General features: G+C 53.2%; 1 protein-coding gene across 2 annotated transcripts; it reads right to left on the bottom strand.

Annotated features, from left to right (window-relative positions):
* Nucleotides 1-7,685: 7,685 nt before the first annotated feature.
* On the bottom strand, nucleotides 7,686-22,406 carry LOC133229077 (galactosylceramide sulfotransferase). Of its 2 annotated transcripts, XM_061385342.1 has the most exons (4): nucleotides 22,337-22,406; nucleotides 20,695-20,770; nucleotides 9,898-10,037; nucleotides 7,686-9,125 (listed from the first exon to the last, which is right to left on the bottom strand). In XM_061385342.1, the coding sequence occupies exons 2-4, from the start codon at nucleotides 20,722-20,724 to the stop codon at nucleotides 7,985-7,987; spliced, it is 1,311 nt and encodes a 436-aa protein (XP_061241326.1). In that variant the 5' UTR covers nucleotides 20,725-20,770; nucleotides 22,337-22,406; the 3' UTR covers nucleotides 7,686-7,984. The 2 variants fall into 2 exon arrangements, with proteins under 2 accessions (XP_061241326.1, XP_061241325.1); XM_061385341.1 differs by lacking the exon at nucleotides 22,337-22,406 and having other exon boundaries at nucleotides 7,686-9,128; nucleotides 20,695-20,786.
* Nucleotides 22,407-22,606: the final 200 nt, after the last annotated feature.

Below are 22,606 nucleotides of genomic sequence, written 5' to 3' on the forward strand. Positions count from 1 at the left end.
CAGCCCCGACAGAGGCCTGGAACCTCACTGTGTGACCCAGGCTCCAGTGGCCGCCCCATGTGTCTGGAGCAACTGCCCGTGACTCATCACAGCCTTGAGGGCACGAGGCTTCAGGGGAGAGGAGAGAACTTCCCAGGCCCAGATCCAGCAGGTGGATGTGTCGCCTGGAGCTGGGTCACACCTGGCCTCGGGTGAGGGGTGACAGCGGACTCCTGGCTAGTCAGCTGCCCCAGCTCCGGACAAGAAAGCCAGAGCCCAAAACCAGGACACGGGGGGCTCGTGTGTGCACGGGACCTGATGCCTTAGGTACTTGTCTAAGACAAGCACTCCCACAGTGTACACAGCAGGTGCTCAATAAGAGCTTGCCAAAGGCCTAGAGGAGCTATCCTACGTTGAAGGTCAGGAAGGGCGGTGGTGAGGAGATACCCCTCGTCCAAGGTAAGGATCATTGGCTGTGCTTTGCTGGAGCAGCCGTGAAGAGATACCCCACGCCCAAGGTAAGAGAAACCCAAGTAAGATGGTAGGTGTTGCAAGAGGGCATCAGAGGGCAGACACACTGAAACCATACTCACAGAAAACTAGTCAATCTAATCACACTAGGACCAGGGCCTTGTCTAACTCAATGAAACTAAGCCATGCCCGTGGGGCGACCCAAGGTGGGCGTGTCATGGTGGAGAGAACTGACAGAATGTGGTCCACTGGAGAGGGGAATGGCAAACCACTTCAGTATTCTTGCCTTGAGAGCCCCATGAACAGTATGAAAAGGCAAAATGATAGGATACTGAAAGAGAAACTCCCCAGGTCAGTAGGTGCCCAATATGCTACTGGAGATCAGTGGAGAAATAACTCCAGAAAGAATGAAGGGACGGAGCCAAAGCAAAAACAATACCCAGCTGTGGATGTGACTGGTAATAGAAGCAAGGTCCGATGCTGTAAACAGCAATATTGCATAGGAACCTGGAATGTCAGGTCCATGAATCAGGGCAAATTGGAAGTGGTCAAACAAGAGATGGCAAAAGTGAATGTCGACATTCTAGGAATCAGCAAACTGAAATGGACTGGAATGGGTGAATTTAACTCAGATGACCATTATATCTACTACTGCGGGCAGGAATCCCTCAGAAGAAATGGAGTGGCCGTCATGGTCAACAAAAGGATCTGAAACGCAGTACTTGGATGCAATCTCAAAAACGACAGAATGATCTCTGTTCGTTTCCAAGGCAAACCATTCAGTATCACAGTAATCCAAGTCTATGCCCCAACGAGTAATGCTGAAGAAGCTGAAGTTGAACGGTTCTATGAAGACCTACATGACCTTTTAGAACTAACACCCAAAAAAGATGTCTTTTTCATTATAGGGGACTGGAATGCAAACGTAGGAAGTCAAGAAACACCTGGAGGAACAGGCAAATTTGGCCTTGGAATACGGAATGAAGCAGGGCAAAGACTAAGAGAGTTTTGCCAAGAAAATGCACTGGTCATAACTAACACCCTCTTCCAACAACACAAGAGAAGACTCTATACATGGACATCACCAGATGGTCAACACCGAAATCAGATTGATTATATTCTTTGCAGCCAAAGATGGAGAAGCTCTATCTCCACTCAGCAAAAACAAGACCAGGAGCTGACTGTGGCTCAGACCATGAACTCCTTCTTGCCAAATTCAGACTTAAATTGAAGAAAGTGGGGAAAACCACTAAACCATTCAGGTACGACCTAAATCAAATCTCTTATGAGTATACAGTGGAAGTGAGAAATAGATTTAAGGGCCTAGATCTGATAGATAGAGTGCCTGATGAGCTGTGGACTGAGGTTCGTGACATTGTACAGGAGACAGGGATCAAGACCATCCCCATGGAAAAGAAATGCAAAAAAGCAAAATGGCTGTCTGGGGAGGCCTTACAAATAGCTGTGAAAAGAAGAGAAGCGAAAAGCAAAGGCGAAAAGGAAAGATATAAACATCTGAATGCAGAGGTCCAAAGAATAGCAAGGAGAGATAAGAAAGCCTTCTTCAGCGATCAATGCAAAGAGATAGAGGAAAACAACAGAATGGGAAAGACTAGAGATCTCTTCAAGAAAATCAGAGATACCAAAGGAACATTTCATGCAAAGATGGGCTTGATAAAGGGACAGAAATGGTATGGACCTAACAGAAGCAGAAGATATTAAGAAGAGATGGCAAGAATACACAGAAGAACTGTACAAAAAGATCTTCACCAGATCATCACCAGACCCAGATAATCACCGTGGTGTGATTACTCACGTAGAGCCAGACATCCTGGAATGTGAAGTCAAGTGGGCCTTAGAAAGCATCACTACGAACAAAGCTAGTGGAGGTGATAGAATTCCAGTTGAGCTATTCCAAATCCTGAAAGATGATGCTGTGAAAGTGCTGCACTCAATATGCCAGCAAATATGGAAAACTCAGCAGTGGCCACAAGACTGGAAAAGGTCAGTTTTCATTCCAATCCCAAAGAAAGGCAATGCCAAAGAATGCTCAAACTACCCCACAATTGCACTCATCTCACACACGAGTAAAGTAATGCTTAAAATTCTCCAAGCCAGGCTTCAGCAATAAGTGAACCGTGAACTTCCTGATGTTCAAGCTGGTTTTAGAAAAGGCAGAGGAACCAGAGATCAAATTGCCAACATCCGCTGGATCATGGAAAAAGCAAGAGAGTTCCAGAAAAACATCTATTTCTGCTTTATTGACTATGCCAAAGCCTTTGACTGTGTGGATCACAATAAACTGTGGAAAATTCTGAAAGAGATGGGAATACCAGACCACCTGATCTGCCTCTTGAGAAATTTGTATGCAGGTCAGGAAGCAACAGTTAGAACTGGACATGGCACAACAGACTGGTTCCAAATAGGAAAAGGAGTACGTCAAGGCTGTATATTGTCACCCTGTTTATTTAACCTATATGCAGAGTACATCATGAGAAACGCTGGACTGCAAGAAACACAAGCTGGAATCAAGATTGCCGGGAGAAATATCAATAACCACAGATATGCAGATGACACCACCCTTATGGCAGAAAGTGAAGAGGAACTGAAAAGCCTCTTAATGAAGGTGAAAGTGGAGAGTGAAAAAGTTGGCTTAAAGCTCAACATTCAGAAAACAAAGATCATGGCATCCGGTCCCATCACTTCATGGGAAATAGATGGGGAAACAGTGGAAACAGTGTCAGACTTTATTTTTCTGGGCTCCAAAATCACTGCAGATGGTGACTGCAGCCATGAAATTAAAAGACGCTTATTCCTTGGAAGGAAACTTATGACCAACCTAGATAGCATATTCAAAAGCAGAGACATTACTTTGCCAACAAAGGTTCGTCTAGTCAAGGCTATGGTTTTTCCTGTGGTCATGCATGGATGTGAGAGTTGGACTGGGAAGAAGGCTGAGCGCCGAAGAATGGATGCTTTTGACCTGTGGTGTTGGAGAAGACTCTTGAGAGTCCCTTGGACTGCAAGGAGAACCAACCAGTCCATTCTAAAGGAGATCAGCCCTGGGATTTCTTTGGAAGGAATGATGCTAAAGCTGAAACTCCAGTACTTTGGCCACCTCATGCGAAGAGTTGACTCATTGGAAAAGACTCTGGTGCTGGGAGGGATTGGGGGCAGGAGGACAAGGGGACGACAGAGGATGAGATGGCTGGATGGCATCACTGACTCGATGGACATGAGTCTGAGTGAACTCCGGGAGTTGGTGATGGACAGGGAGGCCTGGCGTGCTGCGATTCACGGGGTCGCAAAGACTCAGACACGACTGAGCGACTGATGTGATCTGATCTGAAAGAAGTGATGGCAAGGGAAGCTGGAAGGGGCCGCCTCTCCCTTTTCGGTTCTTATATGGGTCTCTGGTGCCTGTGGCTGCCGAGGGGCACCCCCTCTTCAGACTCCCTGCCTCAAGTTGCCCCCTGACTGGGCCCCCCCAGGGTCATGTGAGTTCTCTGCTAAGGAAACCAGCCCTGCACTCCTGTACCTTGGCTAAGGTGTTAGCCTCCGCAGGGATAAGGACCAGGTCAGTTAGGACAGGTGTGGAGTAGGCCCTCAAGGCTGAAATAGCTCCTTCTCTTCCCGCTGCCCTATTTTCTCTCCCTCTTTTTCACCTTCTCCCTACCTCCTTTCTTCTCTTCCTTCCCATTTTCCTCCCTATTTTCCTTTTTCTCGACAATGCAGCCTGCAGGATCTTAGTCCCAAGATTTGCACCCACCCCCTGCCATGGAAGTGTGGAATCCTAATCACTGGACCCTTTCCTCTGTCTTTCAACATTTATTAAGAGCTGACTGTGTGTCAGGCCCTGGCCTGGCCACCGGAGGCTGGCTGTGTCCATAAGACCCAGGCCCTGGCCTGGAGGGGCCTCGCAGACAGGCAGATCCACGGCTCTGACCCTGGGCTAGCCGAGCTGAGATGTGCAGCCTGGAGGCCCTGAACCAGCCTGAACCTGGAGGCTGGGTTGTCAGAGAAGGGTGCCCAGAGACCGAAGGCAGAGCGTGCTTTGAAACACGTAACAGTGTGAGGCCTGCAAAGGGAAGGGGGCTTTACACCATAGGAACAGCATGTGCGAAGCCCCAGAGGCCTGCGGCTGCCTGGTTTCTCGTGAAGGGGATGCAGGGACCGTGGTGGGGGAGGGGCTCGGAGCAGAGGATGGCCTCAGGCTACAGGCGGAGGGTGGCTCTTAGGGGTGAGCCTGAGGGAGGGACCCAGGTGAGGGGCAGAGTCCTGACCCGGGAGAGTGTGTTCGTGTCCTGGGGCTGCCTTAACAAAGTCCCAACAGACTGGGTGGCTTCAAACAACAGGAGTTTATTCTTTCACAGATCTGGAGGCTAGAAGTCTGAAATCGCGGTGCCACGTTCCCTCTGAAACTCTGGGAGAATCCTTCATTGCCTCTTAGCTTCCGGAGGTGGCCGTCACCCCTGGCGTTCCTAGGTTGGCAGATGTGTCACGCCAGCCTCTGCCTGTCTTCGCGTGGCGCGGTCCCTGTGCGTCCGTGTGTGTTCACATGACGCGTCCACGTCTCATCAGGACACCAGCCATGTTGGATTAGGGTCCACACCGAGGACCTCGTCTTTCTTGTTATATGTACAAAGACCCTGTTTCCAAATGCCAGTCATAGGGAACTGAGAGGTAGGACTCCAGCATGTCTTTTCAGGGGATACAGTTCAACCCCTGACAGAGAGGAACAAGTAGTTTCACTGCATTTCCCCCGGGGGCAGCCTTGATCCCTGCTTGGCTTTCACGGGTCTGGCCTACGGGTCGCCCCCACTGGCCAGTAACGGCAGAACCCGCCGAGACTGAACTTGGTAGCATGGCGCCCTCTGCTGTCCAGGTGTAGCAAGAGCAGCCCGGTTCCTGAAGGCGACCCCCTTGCAGAGCCGCTTGGAGACCTATTTTTCCGGCCACGGAAAAGCCCTTCAGTCCTGAGGCTGAGGTGGCCAACTGGAATGGTGCTGAAGGTCTGGGGGCTGCGAGCACCAGCTTGGCAGCTGACTGACCTGGGTTTGCGTCCTGCCTCTATGGTTGGCTGACTGGGTGACCCTGGGCTGGTGGCTCTGCTTCTCTGTGTCTCCATCACCTTCTCGGGGCAGCAAAGGGTATTGTGCGTGTTCCCACAGGGCACAGTGCTGGGCACAGGGTGGTTGCTCAGTATCTGGCAACTACTCATTATCAAAGTGTTAATTATGTTAACGTGAGTTAAGAACTGTACTGATTTTAAAACAAACCAGGCAGATGATCAATGCTAATAAAGTAATTTATGTTCTTAGCATCTACTAACGGCCAGATTTGTTCTCCTTGGATCCCCTAAAGGGCCTAAAAGTGCCAATATTCATAATAATAAACAATGAAATAATATATCAGATTATTATTGGCATTTCTAGGCCCTTAGGGTTCCAGGGAAATAGAATTACGGGGTTCCACGAGCCAGAAAGTTATAATATTGCACTCAATCACATCTCTCTCTGATTAATAAAAGGAGGGAAAATTCTCTAATAAATGTGGGGTCAGTTACAGCATTTCCTGCAAATACACCTAGCTATTGTCAGTTTTATTTATTTTCGCTTATATGTCTCCTTATGAATAAAATAAAGACTCTGAGGGTGTGCTAATCTCTTGCTACAAGGAACACTATGAGGGTGCAGGCAGTAGCCCCAGGCGGTTGGTGGGGTCAAACTGGTCCCTGCCTACCGGAAGTCCTGGTTGCCCAGGACTGAGGTGTTTGCTGCAGTGTGGAGCTTTCAGGGCTGAAACCAGGTCGGCCCCAGGAACTGAAACAGTCGGTCACCCTCACTCCTTCCTACCCTGCTTGGACCAGAAGCTCACTCCAGGAGGAGGACTGACTCAAGCCCAGGGAGGTGAGTGATCGATCGGCCTGACTTACCTGGCTTCAAATTCTGACCCTGGCACTCTTAGCTGTGTGACCTCGGGAAGGTCACTTAACCTCTTTGAACTTTGGTCTCTAAAGGTAGGATGCTGTACATATTCAGATAAGATATATAAGCACTTGGTTTGGAGCCTGGCACAAACAGGTCTCCAAGAGTCTCCTGGCTGCAATTTCTGCCTTCCACATCTGGCTTCTGGCTCCTGGTTAGAGACCTAAGGAAGGGCCTTTGTCCCCTTGGGGAGGCTGAGGGAGGCAGGTGGTTTGAGCTGACAAATCCCCACCCTGATTGATCATACTTGACGTGCATGGCTGCTCTCTGGACCTGAGCTCCAGCAGGGCCTGGGCCATCTAGCTGACTGCTGTCTGCTCAGGACCAGCTCAATGCTGGGGTGCACAACCAACAGCTAATAAATACCTTTTTTTTTTTTTTTGTATAATTGAACCCTAGGATGAGAGGGGGAAATCCAGGACTGAGGGAGGCTTGGAGCACAAGCAGAGGATGAGGCAGCCGGGAGAGGTCAGTGGGGGAGAGGGAGCCGGCAGGGACAGGGTGAACAGACATTGGCTGTGGAAAGGATTTGGGATCCTGGGGAGATGGTTTAGTACCGGGGTCTGATTCATCCTGCAACGTAAATCTCAAGCAATTCCCTTCTGTTTTCAGAAGGTCAGTCCCACATGCGTATATGGGATGGCGACTGCGCCTATCTCAAAGGGTTATTGTGAAGACTGATGAGATTGGGGGAGGAGCCCTCAGCCTGGGTCCAGGGCCTGCTAAGTGCTCCCCACCTCCCTGTCACTCTCATGCACACTCCCCCACACACACCCACACGATCTTCTAGGTCTTGGGACCTCACGGGAGTCCTTCAAACACAAAGGGCTTCAGCATGTGACAGATACACACCAAACCCCGCCCCACCCCTGGGCTCTGAACCCCTGGGCTCTGTCCACAGGTGCCCACTGCACTCCCTTGCTGCTGCTAAGTCACTTCAGTCGTGTCTGACTCTGTGCGACCCAGAGACAGCAGCCCACCAGGCTCCCCCGTCCCTGGGACTCTCCAGGCAAGAACACCGGAGTGGGTTGCCATTTCCTTCTCCAATGCATGAAAGTGAAAAGTGAAAGTGAAGTCGCTCAGTCGTGTCCGACCCTCAGCGACCCCATGGACTGCAGCCTTCCAGGCTCCTCCATCCATGGGATTTTCCAGGCAGAGGACTGCTCTCCCTTGGGGTTCCCAAATCCCCACCAGTCACACCCCACACACACACACCAGGGCCGCGCCAGTCAGCACCACTGAGGCTGATTAACAAAAACACATCAAATTCTTTTACTTCTGAAGTCTCCCCTTCAAGGGGAGCCAGAAAATAGAACATTCTTTTTGGGTGGAGGGTAGGGGGATTTAATTGAAGAAAAAAAAAACAACTCTAATTAGTCAAATACTGATCTCAGTTAGGCCCTGTGTGCCGTGGGCCCAGTCCTTGGCTGGTTGCACCCCTGAGAACAGCCCCACCTCACCCCAGGAACTGGGGTGGCACCAAGAGGGGCCGCAGGGGGGTGGCTGGCGGGACCCCCGCCGGGCCCTCCTCGGCGGGGGCCCCGGCGTCACCACCGCAGGAAGTCCCGGATGAACTTCCAGAGCTTGGTGATCCACAGGTTGGCGCCCAGGTCCATCAGGTACTGGATCTCCGGCGTGAGCATGCGCCGGCAGAGCTGCGCATGCCGCTGCCCGATGCTCTTCTTGAGGTTGTAGCCCAGGATGGACTTGGCGCCCAGCGGCTGCCAGGGCTGCATGGCCGAGTCCTCGATGGCCGCCGCGTCCACCGCGCGGCCGCCGTCGATGCAGATGCGGCGCATGCGCTCGTTGGCGCGCCGCAGGGCGGCCACCTCGCGGGCCATGCGCTCGCGCCCGAAGGCCTCCACCTTGCGCCAGAAGCTGGCGTTGAAGTGGCGGTAGAGGCGCGCGTCCAGCACGTTCCAGGCCGTGGCGCGCCGGTACAGCTCGCCCGAGAGGCGCGGCACGGCCGAGGCGCGGCGGGCGTTGAGCTTGAAGTAGAGCACGTCCTCCAGCTCCCAGCACAGCAGGTCCTTGAGCAGCACGAGCGACTCGTCGAAGTACTCCTGCAGCAGCACCAGGTGGAAGTGGCGCTCCACCTCCAGGATGTGCTCCCGCACCTGCGGGCTGCTGGGGTCCAGGTCGCTGTCGTAGCCCAGGTCGAAGAAGAGCAGGTTGCGGAGGTAGTGGGCGTTGTAGCCGCGGGGGTCGTAGTAGCGGTCGGGGTCCTGCAGGAACTCGGCCAGCTTGTCGCGGCCCGAGAGCTTCCACGTGAAGGGCACCACGGAGCCGAAGTAGTGGAAGGAGGACTCGAAGAGGCGGGCGGGGTCGCGCAGCACGGTGATGAAGGTGGCGTTGGGCGCCACCAGGCCCCGCACCTCGTCGTAGTGGAAGCGCATGTGGTTGCAGATGATGTTGAAGCAGGCCCCGGGCCGGTAGTCCTGCACCAGGCTGCGCGCGAAGAAGGCGGGGTAGTCGAAGTCGTTGCGGCCGTTGGGGAAGGCGAACTTGAGCCCGTGCTTCTGGCCGAAGCGGAACAGGATGTTGAGCAGCGTGCTGCTGGCCGTCTTGTGCGTCTTCATGAACACGATGTCCCGCCGCGGCTGGCAGCCTCCCGCCGAGCCGTTGGCCGAGGTGGGAGCCTCTGGCTCCCTCGGGGCCGGAGAGCAGGGTGCCGCGCCCTCGGGGGTCCTGCTGGGGATGGAGGGGTGGCAGAGCCTCAGGAATCGGCCTGCCGGCCCCTCCACCCCGGGTCTACAGAGCAGGTGGCTGGGAGTGGCGGGGGGGGGGTACCCCAGGGACTCGCCATGGTCAGGGAGCTGGGGGACCAGATGGGCCTGTGTTCCAGGTTGCAAGGCTTAGGTCAGTGGTTTGGCCTATCTGGCTTTACTTTCCTCTTCTGTGAAATGGGGACAGTAACCCTCTTTGTGGTGTTGCTGTGAGGACAAGAACAAGTCTCATTCATGGCCACTGTGATGTACATTCATCATGAGTTGGTATGAGGCTGGACCACATGAAACCCTGCATGCAAAAATGGGCATTTCCTCTAGTTCGACTTAATACCTCCAACTAAGGGCACAGGCTTGGGTAGGTGATCAGCCCAATGGGGAGGCAGGATGACCTCATGGTTAGGAGCCAGGCTTGGAGGCAGGCAGACCGCAGTTTGAATCCAGGCCTGTGCCAGCCGAGTGCTCTTGGACTGGGCATCCCCACCTCCCGGCCCCGCTGGAGCCCACCGTGCAGATGGTGATATTTTATTCTTATGCTCCATGTCCGGCTCTGTTACCACACCCACTTCACAGATGAGGACACCGAGGCTCAGGGTTCCACAGTGAGTTCCCTGCCTTCAGTGGGACTTCTGCCCCGGGCACAGGGTGGCCACCCAGGAGGTAGCCCTTGTTATCAGACTGGGAGCCAACCCTCCGCTACCCCCAGCCCTTGGCCGCCCAGCAGGGCCACTCACGTGGAAGCCAGGCCAGTGTACAGCGGGGGGACGGCATAGGAGTACAGCAGTAGCAGGAAGCTGGTGAAGAGTGCTCCCAGCACCAGCCCCTTGGCCATGGACTCCCAGCGCTTCTTCTGTGGCAGCGGCATCTCAGACACCTGCAAGGGGTGGGTTGGGGTGCAGAAGAGCGCACGTGTTAGGAGGCCGGCCCCAGGGAGCCCTCACCACCATCCCCGGCCAGGCTGGCTTGAGAGGCAGCTTTTAACATTGGGACCTGCCTTCGCCAGCTCTGTGGCCACCCCCACCTCAGCAGTCCAGATAAGGACAGCATCTGGGCTGCAGATGGACACGGTGGACAAAGCCTACTCCAAGAAAGGCTGGGGCGAGAGGCAGGGGAAGGCTCTGCTGCCTGGGTCAGTTTTCATTTGTGAGCTGAGTGGCGGGTATATGGGTGTTATCCGTTTTATTTTTTTGTAGACCTTTCTGGGCTTCATAATGAAATCGTCTAAATAAAACAAGGAAAAGAAGACCCTTTCCTAGTGCCCTGTACCCCCAGGCCTGGGCTAGGGGTATCTACAGAGAGGGCCCTGAGGCCTGAGTCTCTCATCTTTCTGAAGGTTCAGCCAACCTGCCTGGCCCCCCTGCCACCCTTCCCAGCCATCCAGTGAGCGGCTGAGCTCCTTGTCTCTCCACACTGGCTCCTGTTCCCATGAGGTCTGTAGGGGACCAGGTGGAGAAACTGAGGCTCAGCGTGAGGAAGGAGAAGACTCAGCTCACACAGGCCTCTGCCCACATGTCTGCCTCTTCTCCAGCTGCTGGCAGGCTGGGTCAACCAGGTTAAGTCTGAATTGCAGGTGAACAACAAATGTTTTAGTTATCTGTATGTCCCAAATAATGCCTAGGATATACTTATACTAAAAATTATTCAGTATTTCTCTGAAAATCAGATTTAACTAGATGTCCGGGGGCCGAATGAGTGCTCCAGCTCTCAGCAGGGAACCGCTGGACTGTGTCTACAGGGGGCACCTGTGCGCCTTGAGACCAGTCTGTGACCTCAGGCTGAGTAGCAGGCAGCCCAGGAGCTGGAGCGGCCCATTCACCCTGAAATTCTCCCTTGGTCACAGCCTTTTTCAGCAGCAGCCTGGTCTTACTTTTCAGTCCCTGGTGGCTCAAGACAGTAAAGCGTCTGCCTGAAATGCAGGAGACCCGGATTCGATCCCAGGGTTGGGAAGGTCCCCTGGAGAAGGAAATGGCAACCCACTCCAGTGCCCTTGCCTGGAAAATCCCATGGACGAAGGAGCCTGGTAGGCTACAGTCCATGGGGTCATAAAGAATCGGACACGACTGAGTGACTTCACTTCACTTTTCACTTTTCCTGGTTTTGGGGGGCTAGGTTTTAGGTCTGACTGTGGTGACCCTGTCAGCAGGGGGCTGAGGCCTGAGCTGAAATGGGGGCTGTTCAGGCAGAGCTGTGCGGGTCCAGGACAGAGCTGGGACTCCGGGACCTTCTCATGGCCCCTTAGCTGCAAAGCCAAGGTCCCAAACTTTCCATTCCGTGCTGCACTGGGCCCCGGGTGCTGGAGGCCATGAGAGGTCATCCATGCCGCCCGCGATCACACACACGGCACGTCACCACTGACCCTGGGGCCAGAGGCCAGCCAGCCAGCCTGGAGGAGAACCCCTGGGAGAGTGACCGGAGGCACCCACAAACCTTTCCCAGAGAAGGGGCATTCCAGGCCTACCTGACCAGTCCCTCAGCCCCCCGCTGATCATCTAGAAAGTGCTCTCACAGGAAAGGACTAGCCGGAGGGAACCTGGCTTCCCTGGTGACAAGGACATATCTCTGTCCACTCTTAGGTGGGCAAGGGGGACAGGGTCGGGAGGGAAGGAGAGTGTTTCCGGAGGGTTTTCCTTTCAAAGGAAGACTGTAGAAACCCTCCCAGTTCTAACTCTTCTTCAGAAAGACTTGGGGAAAGTCACCCAAGTAAGGGTGTTCACAGCAGTTTGGTCAGAAAAAAAGAAACCACGTCAGTGTCCATCAGCAGGGAATTCACTGCACAAACCAAAGCCCATTCCCAGACAGAGGCATCTGTACCTGCTTTAACAGATAAAAAAAAAAAAAAGAAAAACAATGTGGAGCTGAATGGACTGGCTCAAAAACACACCATGACCTACTAACATGAAAAAAGAAGTTCTGGGACAGCATGCCACCAAATCCATATAGGTGATGGTAAATACACACAGACCCAGTTAGACACCCCTGGAGGGTAGTCTAGGTTTTAACAGTGGTATCCTCTGCATAGCTAGGGAGGGGGTATATGAGCAAATGCTCTTCTATATTTGGCATTTCTCTAAGGGTTGGATTTCTTTATTAAAGAGAATATATTACTTTTTAATCAGAAAAAGGCAATAACGTGTATTTACTATATTTAAAGAATAGATAAAGCTTGCAAGGTGGGGAAAGTCAGCTCGCGCTGGTCTGGTCACAGAGAGGCCTAGGGGAGGGAGGTGCTGACCCGGGAGCCCCAGGCCCGGGTTTCAACCACAGGAACCCTTTGGAGCCCCAGTTTCTCATCCTAAAATGGGGAAGCTGGTGGTGCTAGCTCTCTCCCTGCCCCGCCCCAGAGATGGACCAGGCAAAGTGACTGGCACATAGTTGTCGCTCAAAGAGAGTGGGAACCTGCTCAAAGTCCTGTCCTTGTCACTCTCGGGGTGGGTCCCCCTTGCCAACCAAGCGCAAATCTGCCCCCCACCTCAAGCGCCCCCACCGGCCTCCTGTTCCTTGGGGTCCCACAGGGCAGTCCTGGGCTGGGCCAGAACCTCAGACTCGAGCCCAAGCCTGAGTGGAGGCCTGGGCATCTGTTTCTGACTTTCAAATGTGGAGGGGTTTAGATTGCTGCCCTCTGACTCACTCCCCTCAGGGCCCACCCCTGTCTTAGGAGCCCACTCACCAGGGCACCTTCCGGAACTCAGGGAGGCTGCTGGTGAGGCTCTGGGAGAGGTCAGGCAGCAGGGGGCAGACCAGCCTCCCAGGACCACCAATCAGGCTCTGCCTGGCCCGGCCCAGGCCCGCCCCCGACCCCCATCAGGACTTTCCCTCATGCATTCGTTCATTTCCCACTCTGGCGTCCTCAAAAGCAGCAGGGCCCTGCCCTGCCAGGTGCTGGGCCCTGGGCCTCGCCACCCTCTGGGTTCACTTCTGAGCCCTCTAGGAGCCAGACCCTGGGACGGGGCTTCTCCAGAGCATCTTACTGAGTCCACCCAGCTGTCCTCGGATTCACTTCTGAACCCTCTAGGAGCCAGACCCTGGGACGGGGCTTCTCCAGAGCATCTTACTGAGTCCACCCCGCTGTCCTCGGATTCACTTCTGAGCCCCTCTAGGAGCCAGGCCCTGGGACGGGGCTTCTCCAGAGCATCTTACTGACTCCACCCCGCTGTCCTCGGAGGCAGGCCTCCCTATCACCCCTGTTTTGCAGGTGGGGAAACTGAGGCTCTGGGTCACAAAGCAGGGGGCACAACTGGGATTCGAGCTGTGATCTGTTGGCTTGCAGTGTGCATCTTCCTGGCTGACCGTGGCAGCTGCTGCCCAGCGTGCCGCGGGCCCAGCCCCAGCCCGAGGGGAAAGGGTGTGCACAGCTGGACCTCACAGAAGGCCGAGGCTTGCAGGCAGCTGACAGTCCCAGGTCTGAGGCCATGAGGTGGTGGTGGCGGCTTAGTCGCTCAGTCGTGTCCAGCTCTTTGCGACCCCGTGGACTGTAGTCTGCCAGACTCCTCTGTCCGTGGCATTTTCCAGGCAAGAATACTGGAGTGGGTTGCCATTTCCTCCTCCAGGGCATCTTCACCACCCAGGGATCGAACCCGTGTCTCCTGGCCGGCAGATTCTTTACCACTGAACCATCAGGGAAGCCTAAGGCCTTGGGGTACCGAGGACAATCGCAGCACGGCCCAAGCCTTCCAGCCTCCACCTTGGAAAACGGTGCCTCCAGAAGGCTGAGGCTCAGAGAGGGCAGAGCCCCCATCAAGGTCACACAGCACAGCAGTGGCAAAGACAGGACTAGAGCCTGAGTCTCCCTCCTCTGCTGTGGTGGGACAGTCCCAGGCACTCAGGGCAGACCGCCCCCCTCCCCACCGGGGTTACCCCAGCCAGATCGCCCTCCGTGTGTGCCGATGGCTGGCTCCCGGCCAGACCCAGCATTCCTCCTGTTCAGCTGGACCAGCAGACTCCAGGGAACGAAGGGGAGACGGGGCTCATCCTCCGCAGCATCCACACAGGGACCCCAAGCCCAGGATGGTGAGCCTTCCAGCCTAGGGCACCACCAGCAGGCAGGCCTCCATCCTAGGGCATCCTGCTCCCCCAGGGGCCGTGCGCAGGGCAGAGGAAGACACTCATCTGGGGCCAGGTCTGGCTGCCCCTTCCCTCTCCCTGCCTGAACCACGTCTGACTCCCAGGCTGCCTCTGCGGTCACTGGGAAACCGGAACGCTCCAATGACACCCAGGAGTGTGCTGGCTGGCTCCCTCTTGCTTCAGTGGCCGTGAATATTCATGAGTTCCCTCCCTGGGGAGAGCAGGTGGCATATCCCTGTAGTATCCCTGTACACTGTGGGTGCTGCCCCAGCCCTCTGCCCCCTGGGTGGTTCCCCCCGACCCTCTCTGGACCTCAGCAGCCCGGCAGCTCTTCCATCCAAGGGCTCAGCAAGGTCCCCGGCATCCTTGGCCCAAGGACACAGGCAGCCGCAGAGCCCTGCAGAGAGCCTGGGACTGGCTTGAAGGCCATGGGAGGGACACGAAGGCAGGTGAGCGGGGAAACTAACTGCTTCTCCAATCACATCTCATGTTAAGTCTCAAAGCTGCCCTCTGAGTCAGGTACTACCGTTAGCCACTCCCCAGGTAAAGAAACCCAGGCTCAGAGAGGTGAATTCACCTGTCCAAGGTCACACAATTAGCCATGAGCAGACAGAACCAGAGTCAAAACACGGACTTACCAAACTCTAGGTCTTAGAGATGCCCAAGGCACGACCGGAGACCAAGGTTGATCTAAAAGCTGGGAGAGCCCAGAGAGCCAGGACCTCAACCTGAATGGTGCCCTGGAGGCAAAGTACCTGAGCAGGGCTGGAGGACGAGTCTGATGAGACTTCACCTCTCTGAGCTCCAGGTTCTTCATCAAAAAGGTACAGAAATGGTGCCTCTCCTGCCTCCACCCCCGGTGAGGTGGTGGCACAGGACACCCCTGGATCAGCCTCCAGGGATCTGGGCTGATCAGAGATGCGGATCCTTCCCAAAGTCTCTGTGGGAACAGGTAGGTCTAGGGGCTCTCAGGCTCAGCCCAGGCACTGGAATCTCTCATCCTTGCTCAGCGTTGCTCATGGACAGAGGGTGCCCAGAAAAGCCTCCTCCCTACACCCCACCAAATCCTTCCTTCAACACTGATGCCCAGAGCCCCACCATGGCCCATGCATGGGGCTTTAGGGACCGAAGTATCGCCATCAATTGATCATAATCACTACTGTGACAGTCAGTGATGCCACAGCGAGCACTTTCATAAACCGAGCAGCTGCCAGTGCCTCCAAAGGAGCAGCAGGCATGTGACCCTGTGTGCTCAGCGTTCTTTCCCCCAGAGCCCCGCCCAGCTTCCACGGAACAGGGGAAGCCCAGAGTCCTCCTCTCCCTGGGGGCTGAGCCGAGTCCAGGGCGGGCATCAAAGAGCAGACACCGAGGTTTAGGAGCGTGGACTCTGGACCAGAGTCTAGTCTTGTGCTTGGGACTCGCCATGCATCACGCACCCTCATAACCTTTGCAGGGAGCCCTCTTTATCCCCCACTGTACCGTAGACGAGAAAGCTGAGGCACAAGGAGAGGAAGTGACAAGCCCAGAGTCGGGAGGGAGGGGTGCAGATGTAAGATCCTCATCCAGGTGGGAGTGGAACGCAAGCTTTTGAGCAAGAAGTGAAATCGTGAGAGGAGTGGGAATCTAGTAAGAAGAGCCAAGTAAATATTTTATTTACACACATATGTATCAGTAACATAGAGTTTTGGAAAAATAAAGCACTGCAAGTTTGCGAACTGCCCTGGTGGTGCAGCGGGGAAGAGGATACACTCCCAGTGCAGGGGGCCCAGGTCCAACCCCGGTCAGGGAACTAGATCCCACGTGCTGTAACCAAAGATCCCATATGCCACAGTTAAGACCCGGTGCAGCCAAGTAAACCTTTTTATTTTAACCTGAAATTTTCATATTTCTAAATATTGTTCTTGTCCTAGTGGATTGAGGCCAAGCATAAGGGAAATCTACTCATTGCTTCTGCTCTTAATATTTCTACTTGGAATTTGATCACTGCATTTTCTCTTTGACAACAACACTGCTCTAGTAGCCACTGTATACAGTGCATTGTATGCTGCTGCTGCTAAGTCGCTTCAGTCGTGTCCGACTCGGTGTGATCCCATGGACTGCAGCCTACAGGCTCCTCCATCCATGAGATTTTCCAGGCAACAGTAATGGAGTGGGGTGCCATTGCCTTCTCCCACAGTGCATTGTATAATTTGATTCAATTATTTTGATTTACCTAATTTTCATACTGTTCTTTATTAGCCAGCCTTTAGCTGGGGTTCGATGTCCACAAGCACTTACCATACAAAAACTTCATTTTAGAATGGCGAATGATCACCCAATAAGAGTTTTGTTAGGAAAATTATTTGAGAATGATAGAAGATGCCTAAGGAAACTTCTGATCCAGTGACGCTCAAAGGAACAGACTATAAAATAAATTGGGAGAGATAGAGGGAAATTTCAGTGTAGTATAACCTAGACTTCTACTTTTTTATTATATATTCATTTATATCCAGAAAAACAAAGATGAAATTCTAAAGATGCAAATGCATGCTAATATCTAATCCTCTCATTCACACCAGTTCATTTTGTATGCAATTTTGGTTCCAGAAATGTACATTTTCCTCTCCCATAAAAGTAGTCTGGAGGCTGGACATGAAAACAAGTTACATCTAGCCAGTTTTTCAGTTATAAGTGACCCACAACTTAAAACTCACTGCAGTAGAGACACAACAGTCCGAACAGCTTCCTCTCTGCCAGCCCTTTTATTAAGGCTTCGTAAAAAGTGAACAGTATGCGTACACGTGTTTAGTGACTCAGTCTTGTCCGACTCTCTGCGACCCTTTGGCCTGTAGCCTGCCAGGCTCTTCTGTCGGTGGGACTTTTCGGGCGAGAATACTGAAGTGGGTTGCCATTTCCCTCTCCATTGGATCTTGCCGACCCAAGGATCAAACCCACACCTTTTCTTTCTGCTGCATCGCAGGCGGATTCTTTACCCACTGAGCTGTGGTATAGAAAATCGAAAAACCAACAAGCGCTGATTCAAAGCAAATTCCTCTCTTAATTACAACACCATGTGGCAACCCCACTCCAGTGTTCTTGCCTGGAGAATCCCAGGGATGGGGCAGCCTGATGGGTTGCCGTCTAAAGGGTCGCACAGAGTCGGACACGACTGAAGCGACTTAGCAGCAGCAGCAGCAACAGGTCAAGAGAGTTTAACATCTGAAACAAGGGCAACTCATTAAAACAATAGCATCTTGATGTAGTAATTAAGAAATATGACTCCATGGCTGTCATGGATATCTCAAGCACTTTGGATCTTTTTATTGCTTTTATCGAAAACTACAATACAAAACACTACTTTGATTGGTGCTATATTGGGTAAGCAGTTAGCATATTAAAAAGCAGATATACTAGATATGCTAGATAAGCAGATATGCTAGATAGCATATTAAAAAGCAGAGACATTACTTTGCCAACAAAGGTCCGTCTAGTCAAGGCATTGTTTTTTCCAGTGGTCATGTATGGATGTCAGAGTTGGACTATACAGAAAGCTGAGCGCTGAAAAATTGATGTTTTGAAGTGTGGTGTTGGAGAAGACTCTTGAGAGTCCCTTGGACTGCAAGGGGATCCAGCCAGTCCATCGTAAAGGAGATCAGTCCTGAATATTCATTGGAAGGACTGATGTTGAAGCTGAAATCCAATACTTTGGCCACCTGATGTAAAGAACTGACTTGAAAAGACTGATTTGAAAAGACCCTGATGCTGGGAAAGATTGAAGGTGGGAGGAGAAGGGGACGACAGAGGATGAGATGGTTGGGTGGCATCACCGACTCAATGGACATGAGTTTGAGTGAACTCTGGCAGTTGGTGATGGACAGGGAGGCCTGGCGTGCTGCGGTCCATGGGGTCCCAAAGAGTCGGACACGACTGAGCGACTGGACTGAACTGAACTGAACTGGTAAGCAGTTTTGGGAAGTATGAAGAAAAGACATGAATAAAAGCATTTTCTAAAGTGAGAGATGTTTGGGGTTAGACGATGCGAGCTATTATATATAGAATGGATGAACATCAAGGTCCTGCTGTATAGCACAGGGAGCTATATTCCATGTTCTGTAATAAACCATAATGGAAAAAATATATATATATAAAAATATATATATATGGAAAAAGAATATATATGTGTGTGTGTGTGTGTGTATGAGTGAATCACCTTACTGTCCACCAGGAACTAACACAACCTTGTAAATCAACTATACTTCAATAAAATAAATTTTAAAAAGAAGAGCTGCATGGAGCCAAGCCTTCCAGAGTGCAAGTGTTGATTGCAGGAGCTGTGCCTGCAGCCTTGCCAGAGGGGGCTCTTCCCAAGTGTCAGTGACACCGGCTCTGGTTGGTTCTGCCCCCATGGGAAAATTTCGTTTTTGTATAATTGTATTTGCTTCTTTTCGGCCGTGCTGGGTCTTTGTGGCTGCGTGGGCTTTTCTCTAGGTGCGGCAAGCCGGGGCCGCTCTCTAGTTGGGGCCCACGGGCTTCTCTTTGAGGTGGAGCACAGGCTCTGGGGCATGCGGGCTTCAGTAGTTGCAGCACGTGGGCTCAGTAGCTGCGGTTCCCAGACTCTAGAGCACAGGCTCAACAGCTGTGGCCCAGGAGCTTAGCTGCTGCTGGGCATGTGGGGTCCTTCCGGGCCAGGGATCGAACCCGTGTCTCCTGCATTGGCAGGTGGAGTCTCCACCACTGAGCCAGCAGTACAGGTGTTCTGCAGGTATTGACTGAGCACCTGTACAGCGCCCAGCACTGGGGTGCAGGCTCCCCAGTGCACAGAGCCCAGGCTTTCAGGGCGGGGGGCGAGAGAGGTGCAGGCAGACAGCTGCGGGTATTCTGATGGAGACACACAGGCAGAGCTTCCTGGTGCAGAGAACACACCGGATCCAGCCTGGAGGGGCGGGAGCGGGGGTGGATGCTCGGGGCCGTGACCAACCAAAGGGGTGGGATGGGGAGTGGGTGCCTGGGGCCTGTGACCGCCCAGAGGGGCGGGATGGGGGGTGGGTGCTCAGCACCCCGTGATGACCTAGAGGGGCTGGATGGGGGGTGGGTGCTCAGGGCCTGTGACCGCCCAGAGGGGCGGAATGGGGCGTGGGTGCTTAGGGCCCCGTGACCTAGAGGGGCGGGATGGGAGGTGGGTGCTCAGGGCCCTGTGATCACCTAGAGGAGCGGGAGAGAAGTGCAAGAGGCAGGGCATATATGTATACATAGAACCGAATCACTTTGTTGTACAGCAGATACTAACCGCATTGTAAAGCAATTATACTCCACATTAAAAAAAAAGAAAAGAAATCTACTGTTCCAACTCCTTTTTTAGCTTGGGTAGGGAAAAAGACATTAAAATGACATTAAAAATGAAATAGAAAATGCCTCAGCCGAGAGTGCCTAGAGAGACAGGACAAGAAAATGGAATGTGGCATCCTGGATAGGATCCCAAAATGGAAAAAAACTAAGCAAATCTAAATAAAACACAGATCTTAATTACTAATCACATAGCAATAATGGCTCATTAAAGGTCACAAACATACATATGAAAGTCAAGTGTTAATGTGAAGCATCTATGGGAACTTTCTCTAGTATCCTCACAACTTTTCTGTAAATCTTTTTAGAATGGTTCTAAAAAATAAAGTTTGTAAAAAAACTAATTAAAAAAAAAAACAACCAACAATCAAATGCAACAGAACAGAAGGGAGGCCTTCCTCTGTGCAGGCTCTGTGTGCGCCCATGACCTCAGGTCTGACTCCCAGCATCTTGAAGGTAGAGACCAGTATTACACAGGCCAGGAGAGCGAGGCAGCTTGTATGGGCACCCTGCTAGCAATCACTGTTCTGTCTGATTCCAGCCTGGCTTCTGACTTCTCTCCTGGCTCAAGCTCAAAAGCCATTCCATGGGATATGCTGAGATGACATGAATTTTTCCCCTAAGTTCTAGGGTGGTTTCTGTCACTCTAACTATTCTGCACTACTGGGGCAGTTCCTAGAGGAAATTCCTCCTCCGCCTTTTATTACACCCACTCTCTGAACGTTCACTGGGCACTGGTGTCAGATCCCTGAGAGAATGACACCTGAAGCCCTGTCTTCAAGGAGCTGGAGACAGACCCAACCCTGAAGACAGTTCAGTGGTATTTACTCAAGACCTGCCCAGGCCTGTCATCCTGAGAACTTCCTAGGCGTTACCTCTAACCTCACCTCACCCTGTTGCCCACCATGCCAGGCACTACACCCTCTCATTTAATTCATAACAACCCTTGGGGAGGTGGCCTCATGCCCACTTTATGGATGAAGAAACTGAGGCGCCATAAGATTTTTGTGCTGTGCTGATTTGGACGGGAACTGAGATTCCAGCCCACTCTTCAGGGCTGTCCCCCAAAGTCTCCCACCTGCTTTCCTGAAGCACCACCCCCATTCCCTGCCACCCTGTCAGCCTCCACCAACCCCAGCTGGCCTCACCTCGGAGCCAGCGCAGGAGGAAGTGGTCATCAGCCTTGGGCAGTGTGGGGAGCAGATCCTGAAGGCTATCCCGGAACTGAGGGAGGGGATACAATGGTCAGAGGTGCTCCCACAATCCCAACGCTGTCCCAGACCTTCCCAGTCTCAGTCCACCGGTCAGTCCTGCCCAGGGACCCTGCAGAGTTAGCAGCACATGCCCGGACCAGGTTGCGACCTGGGAATGGGCCAGCCCTCAGCCCACCATGGCAGGAAGAGTTGGATCCTTCTCAAACCTGAGGACTTCTTTGCCCAAGACCCTTGTTCTGTAGGTTCGAGGGAGGGTTGTGCCGTTTCTGTTTTTATAAACATCCCTGGTGAATCTGATGCAGGCCCACCAGAACATTCTGGAGACGTTGCCTGGATATTGAGTCATGAGGGTCTGGACTTGGAAGCAAGTAGCTTAACCTTTCTGAGCCTCAGTTTCCTTGTCTGTGAAGTGGGGATAATGATACATTTGTGCCAGTCAAAGGAGTTTGTGAAGGTAAAGGCTTTAGATTCAGGCCTGGCTTGCAGCAGGTGACAGATGTGAGGCTCACAAACCAGGAGCCTCAAAAGAAACCCTTCTCCAGCGTCTGAAACTGCCCTTTCACAGGCTTAAGGTGTGAGCCACAGTTGTGATTGGAGAAGGAAATGGCAACCCACCCCAGTATTCTTGCCTGGAGAATCCCATGGACAGAGGAGCCTGGTGGGTTACAGTCCATAGCATCGCAAAGAGTCAGGCGTGACTGATCGACTGAACAGCAACAGTTGTGATACCCTCCTGTCCCCAACGTTGCCACCCTGAATTCACAGCTTCCAGTCTCTGGCCATCTGCAAACTGATTTTTTTTGTGTGGCCATGCCACAGGGTTGTGGGATCTTAGTTCCCTGACCAGGGGTTGAACCCAGGCACAGCAGTGAGTCCTAACCACTGGATTGCCAAGGAATTCCTGGCAAATAGAATTAATGCTGTAGCAACTAAGACCTCCTCATGGTTAAGACACTACCAGGTGAGGCTCAGACTTCCCTGGTGGCTCAGACAGTAAAGCGTCTGCCTACAATGCGGGAGACTGGGATTCAATCCCTGGGTTGGGAAGATCTCTTGGAGAAGGAAATGGCAACCCACTCCTGTATTCTTGCCTGGAAAATCCATGGACGGAGGAGCCTGGTAGACTACAGTCCATGGGGTCGCAAAGAGTCCCATAGGGCTGTCTTGATAGCACCAATCCCCCCGCCCATTTCTCTTTAATGAAAACATTAACAATAGGGAGAAGGCTTGCCGCCTGGGGATTCAGAAAGCCACAGAGAGAAACCAAACAAATAAAGGTTGCAATCTGGGCAGGAGACCTGGGCAGCTGTCTACCCAAGGCTGCCTCAGTGCAAAAGGCAGGGCCGCCTCGTCCACCTTCTCAAGGGACAGGCGCCGGCAGAGGTGGAGAGCAGTACTGAGTCGCAGAGAGGCCCAGAGAGGGGGGCTCCTGGGCCAGGTGGGTGCCCAGCTCCCTGGACAACCTGTGCACTGGAGCCGAAGGTCTGGACGCCCACTCTCCAGGGTCTCCTTTCGCGGCTGTGCCCCGGGGGCTGCTCGCCCCCTGCCCAAGCCTCCCCGCTCCCAAGTTCCTCACCCGGGTCAGCGCCTCCTGCTGCTGGGGGCTCAGGTCCCCAACTCGGCCGCTCAAGGTTCCCTGAGCGCCGGTGTCTAGGACGAGTCTGCCCGCCCTGCCGCCTGGGCTGTTTTTGCTGGGCGGGTCGGATGTTGGTCCCACCCCGATGGCCTGGGGAGCACCCCTCCTTCCCTGACCCTTCCCGCCAGCTTTGCGCCTCCACTCAGGGACTTTTCCCACAGTCGCTAAGGCACACCCTACCCGGGGCAGGGAGGTGACCTGCTCCAGAGG

Source organism: Bos javanicus, chromosome 17 (genome assembly GCF_032452875.1).
Source record: "Bos javanicus breed banteng chromosome 17, ARS-OSU_banteng_1.0, whole genome shotgun sequence".
Classification (NCBI taxonomy): domain Eukaryota; kingdom Metazoa; phylum Chordata; class Mammalia; order Artiodactyla; family Bovidae; genus Bos; species Bos javanicus.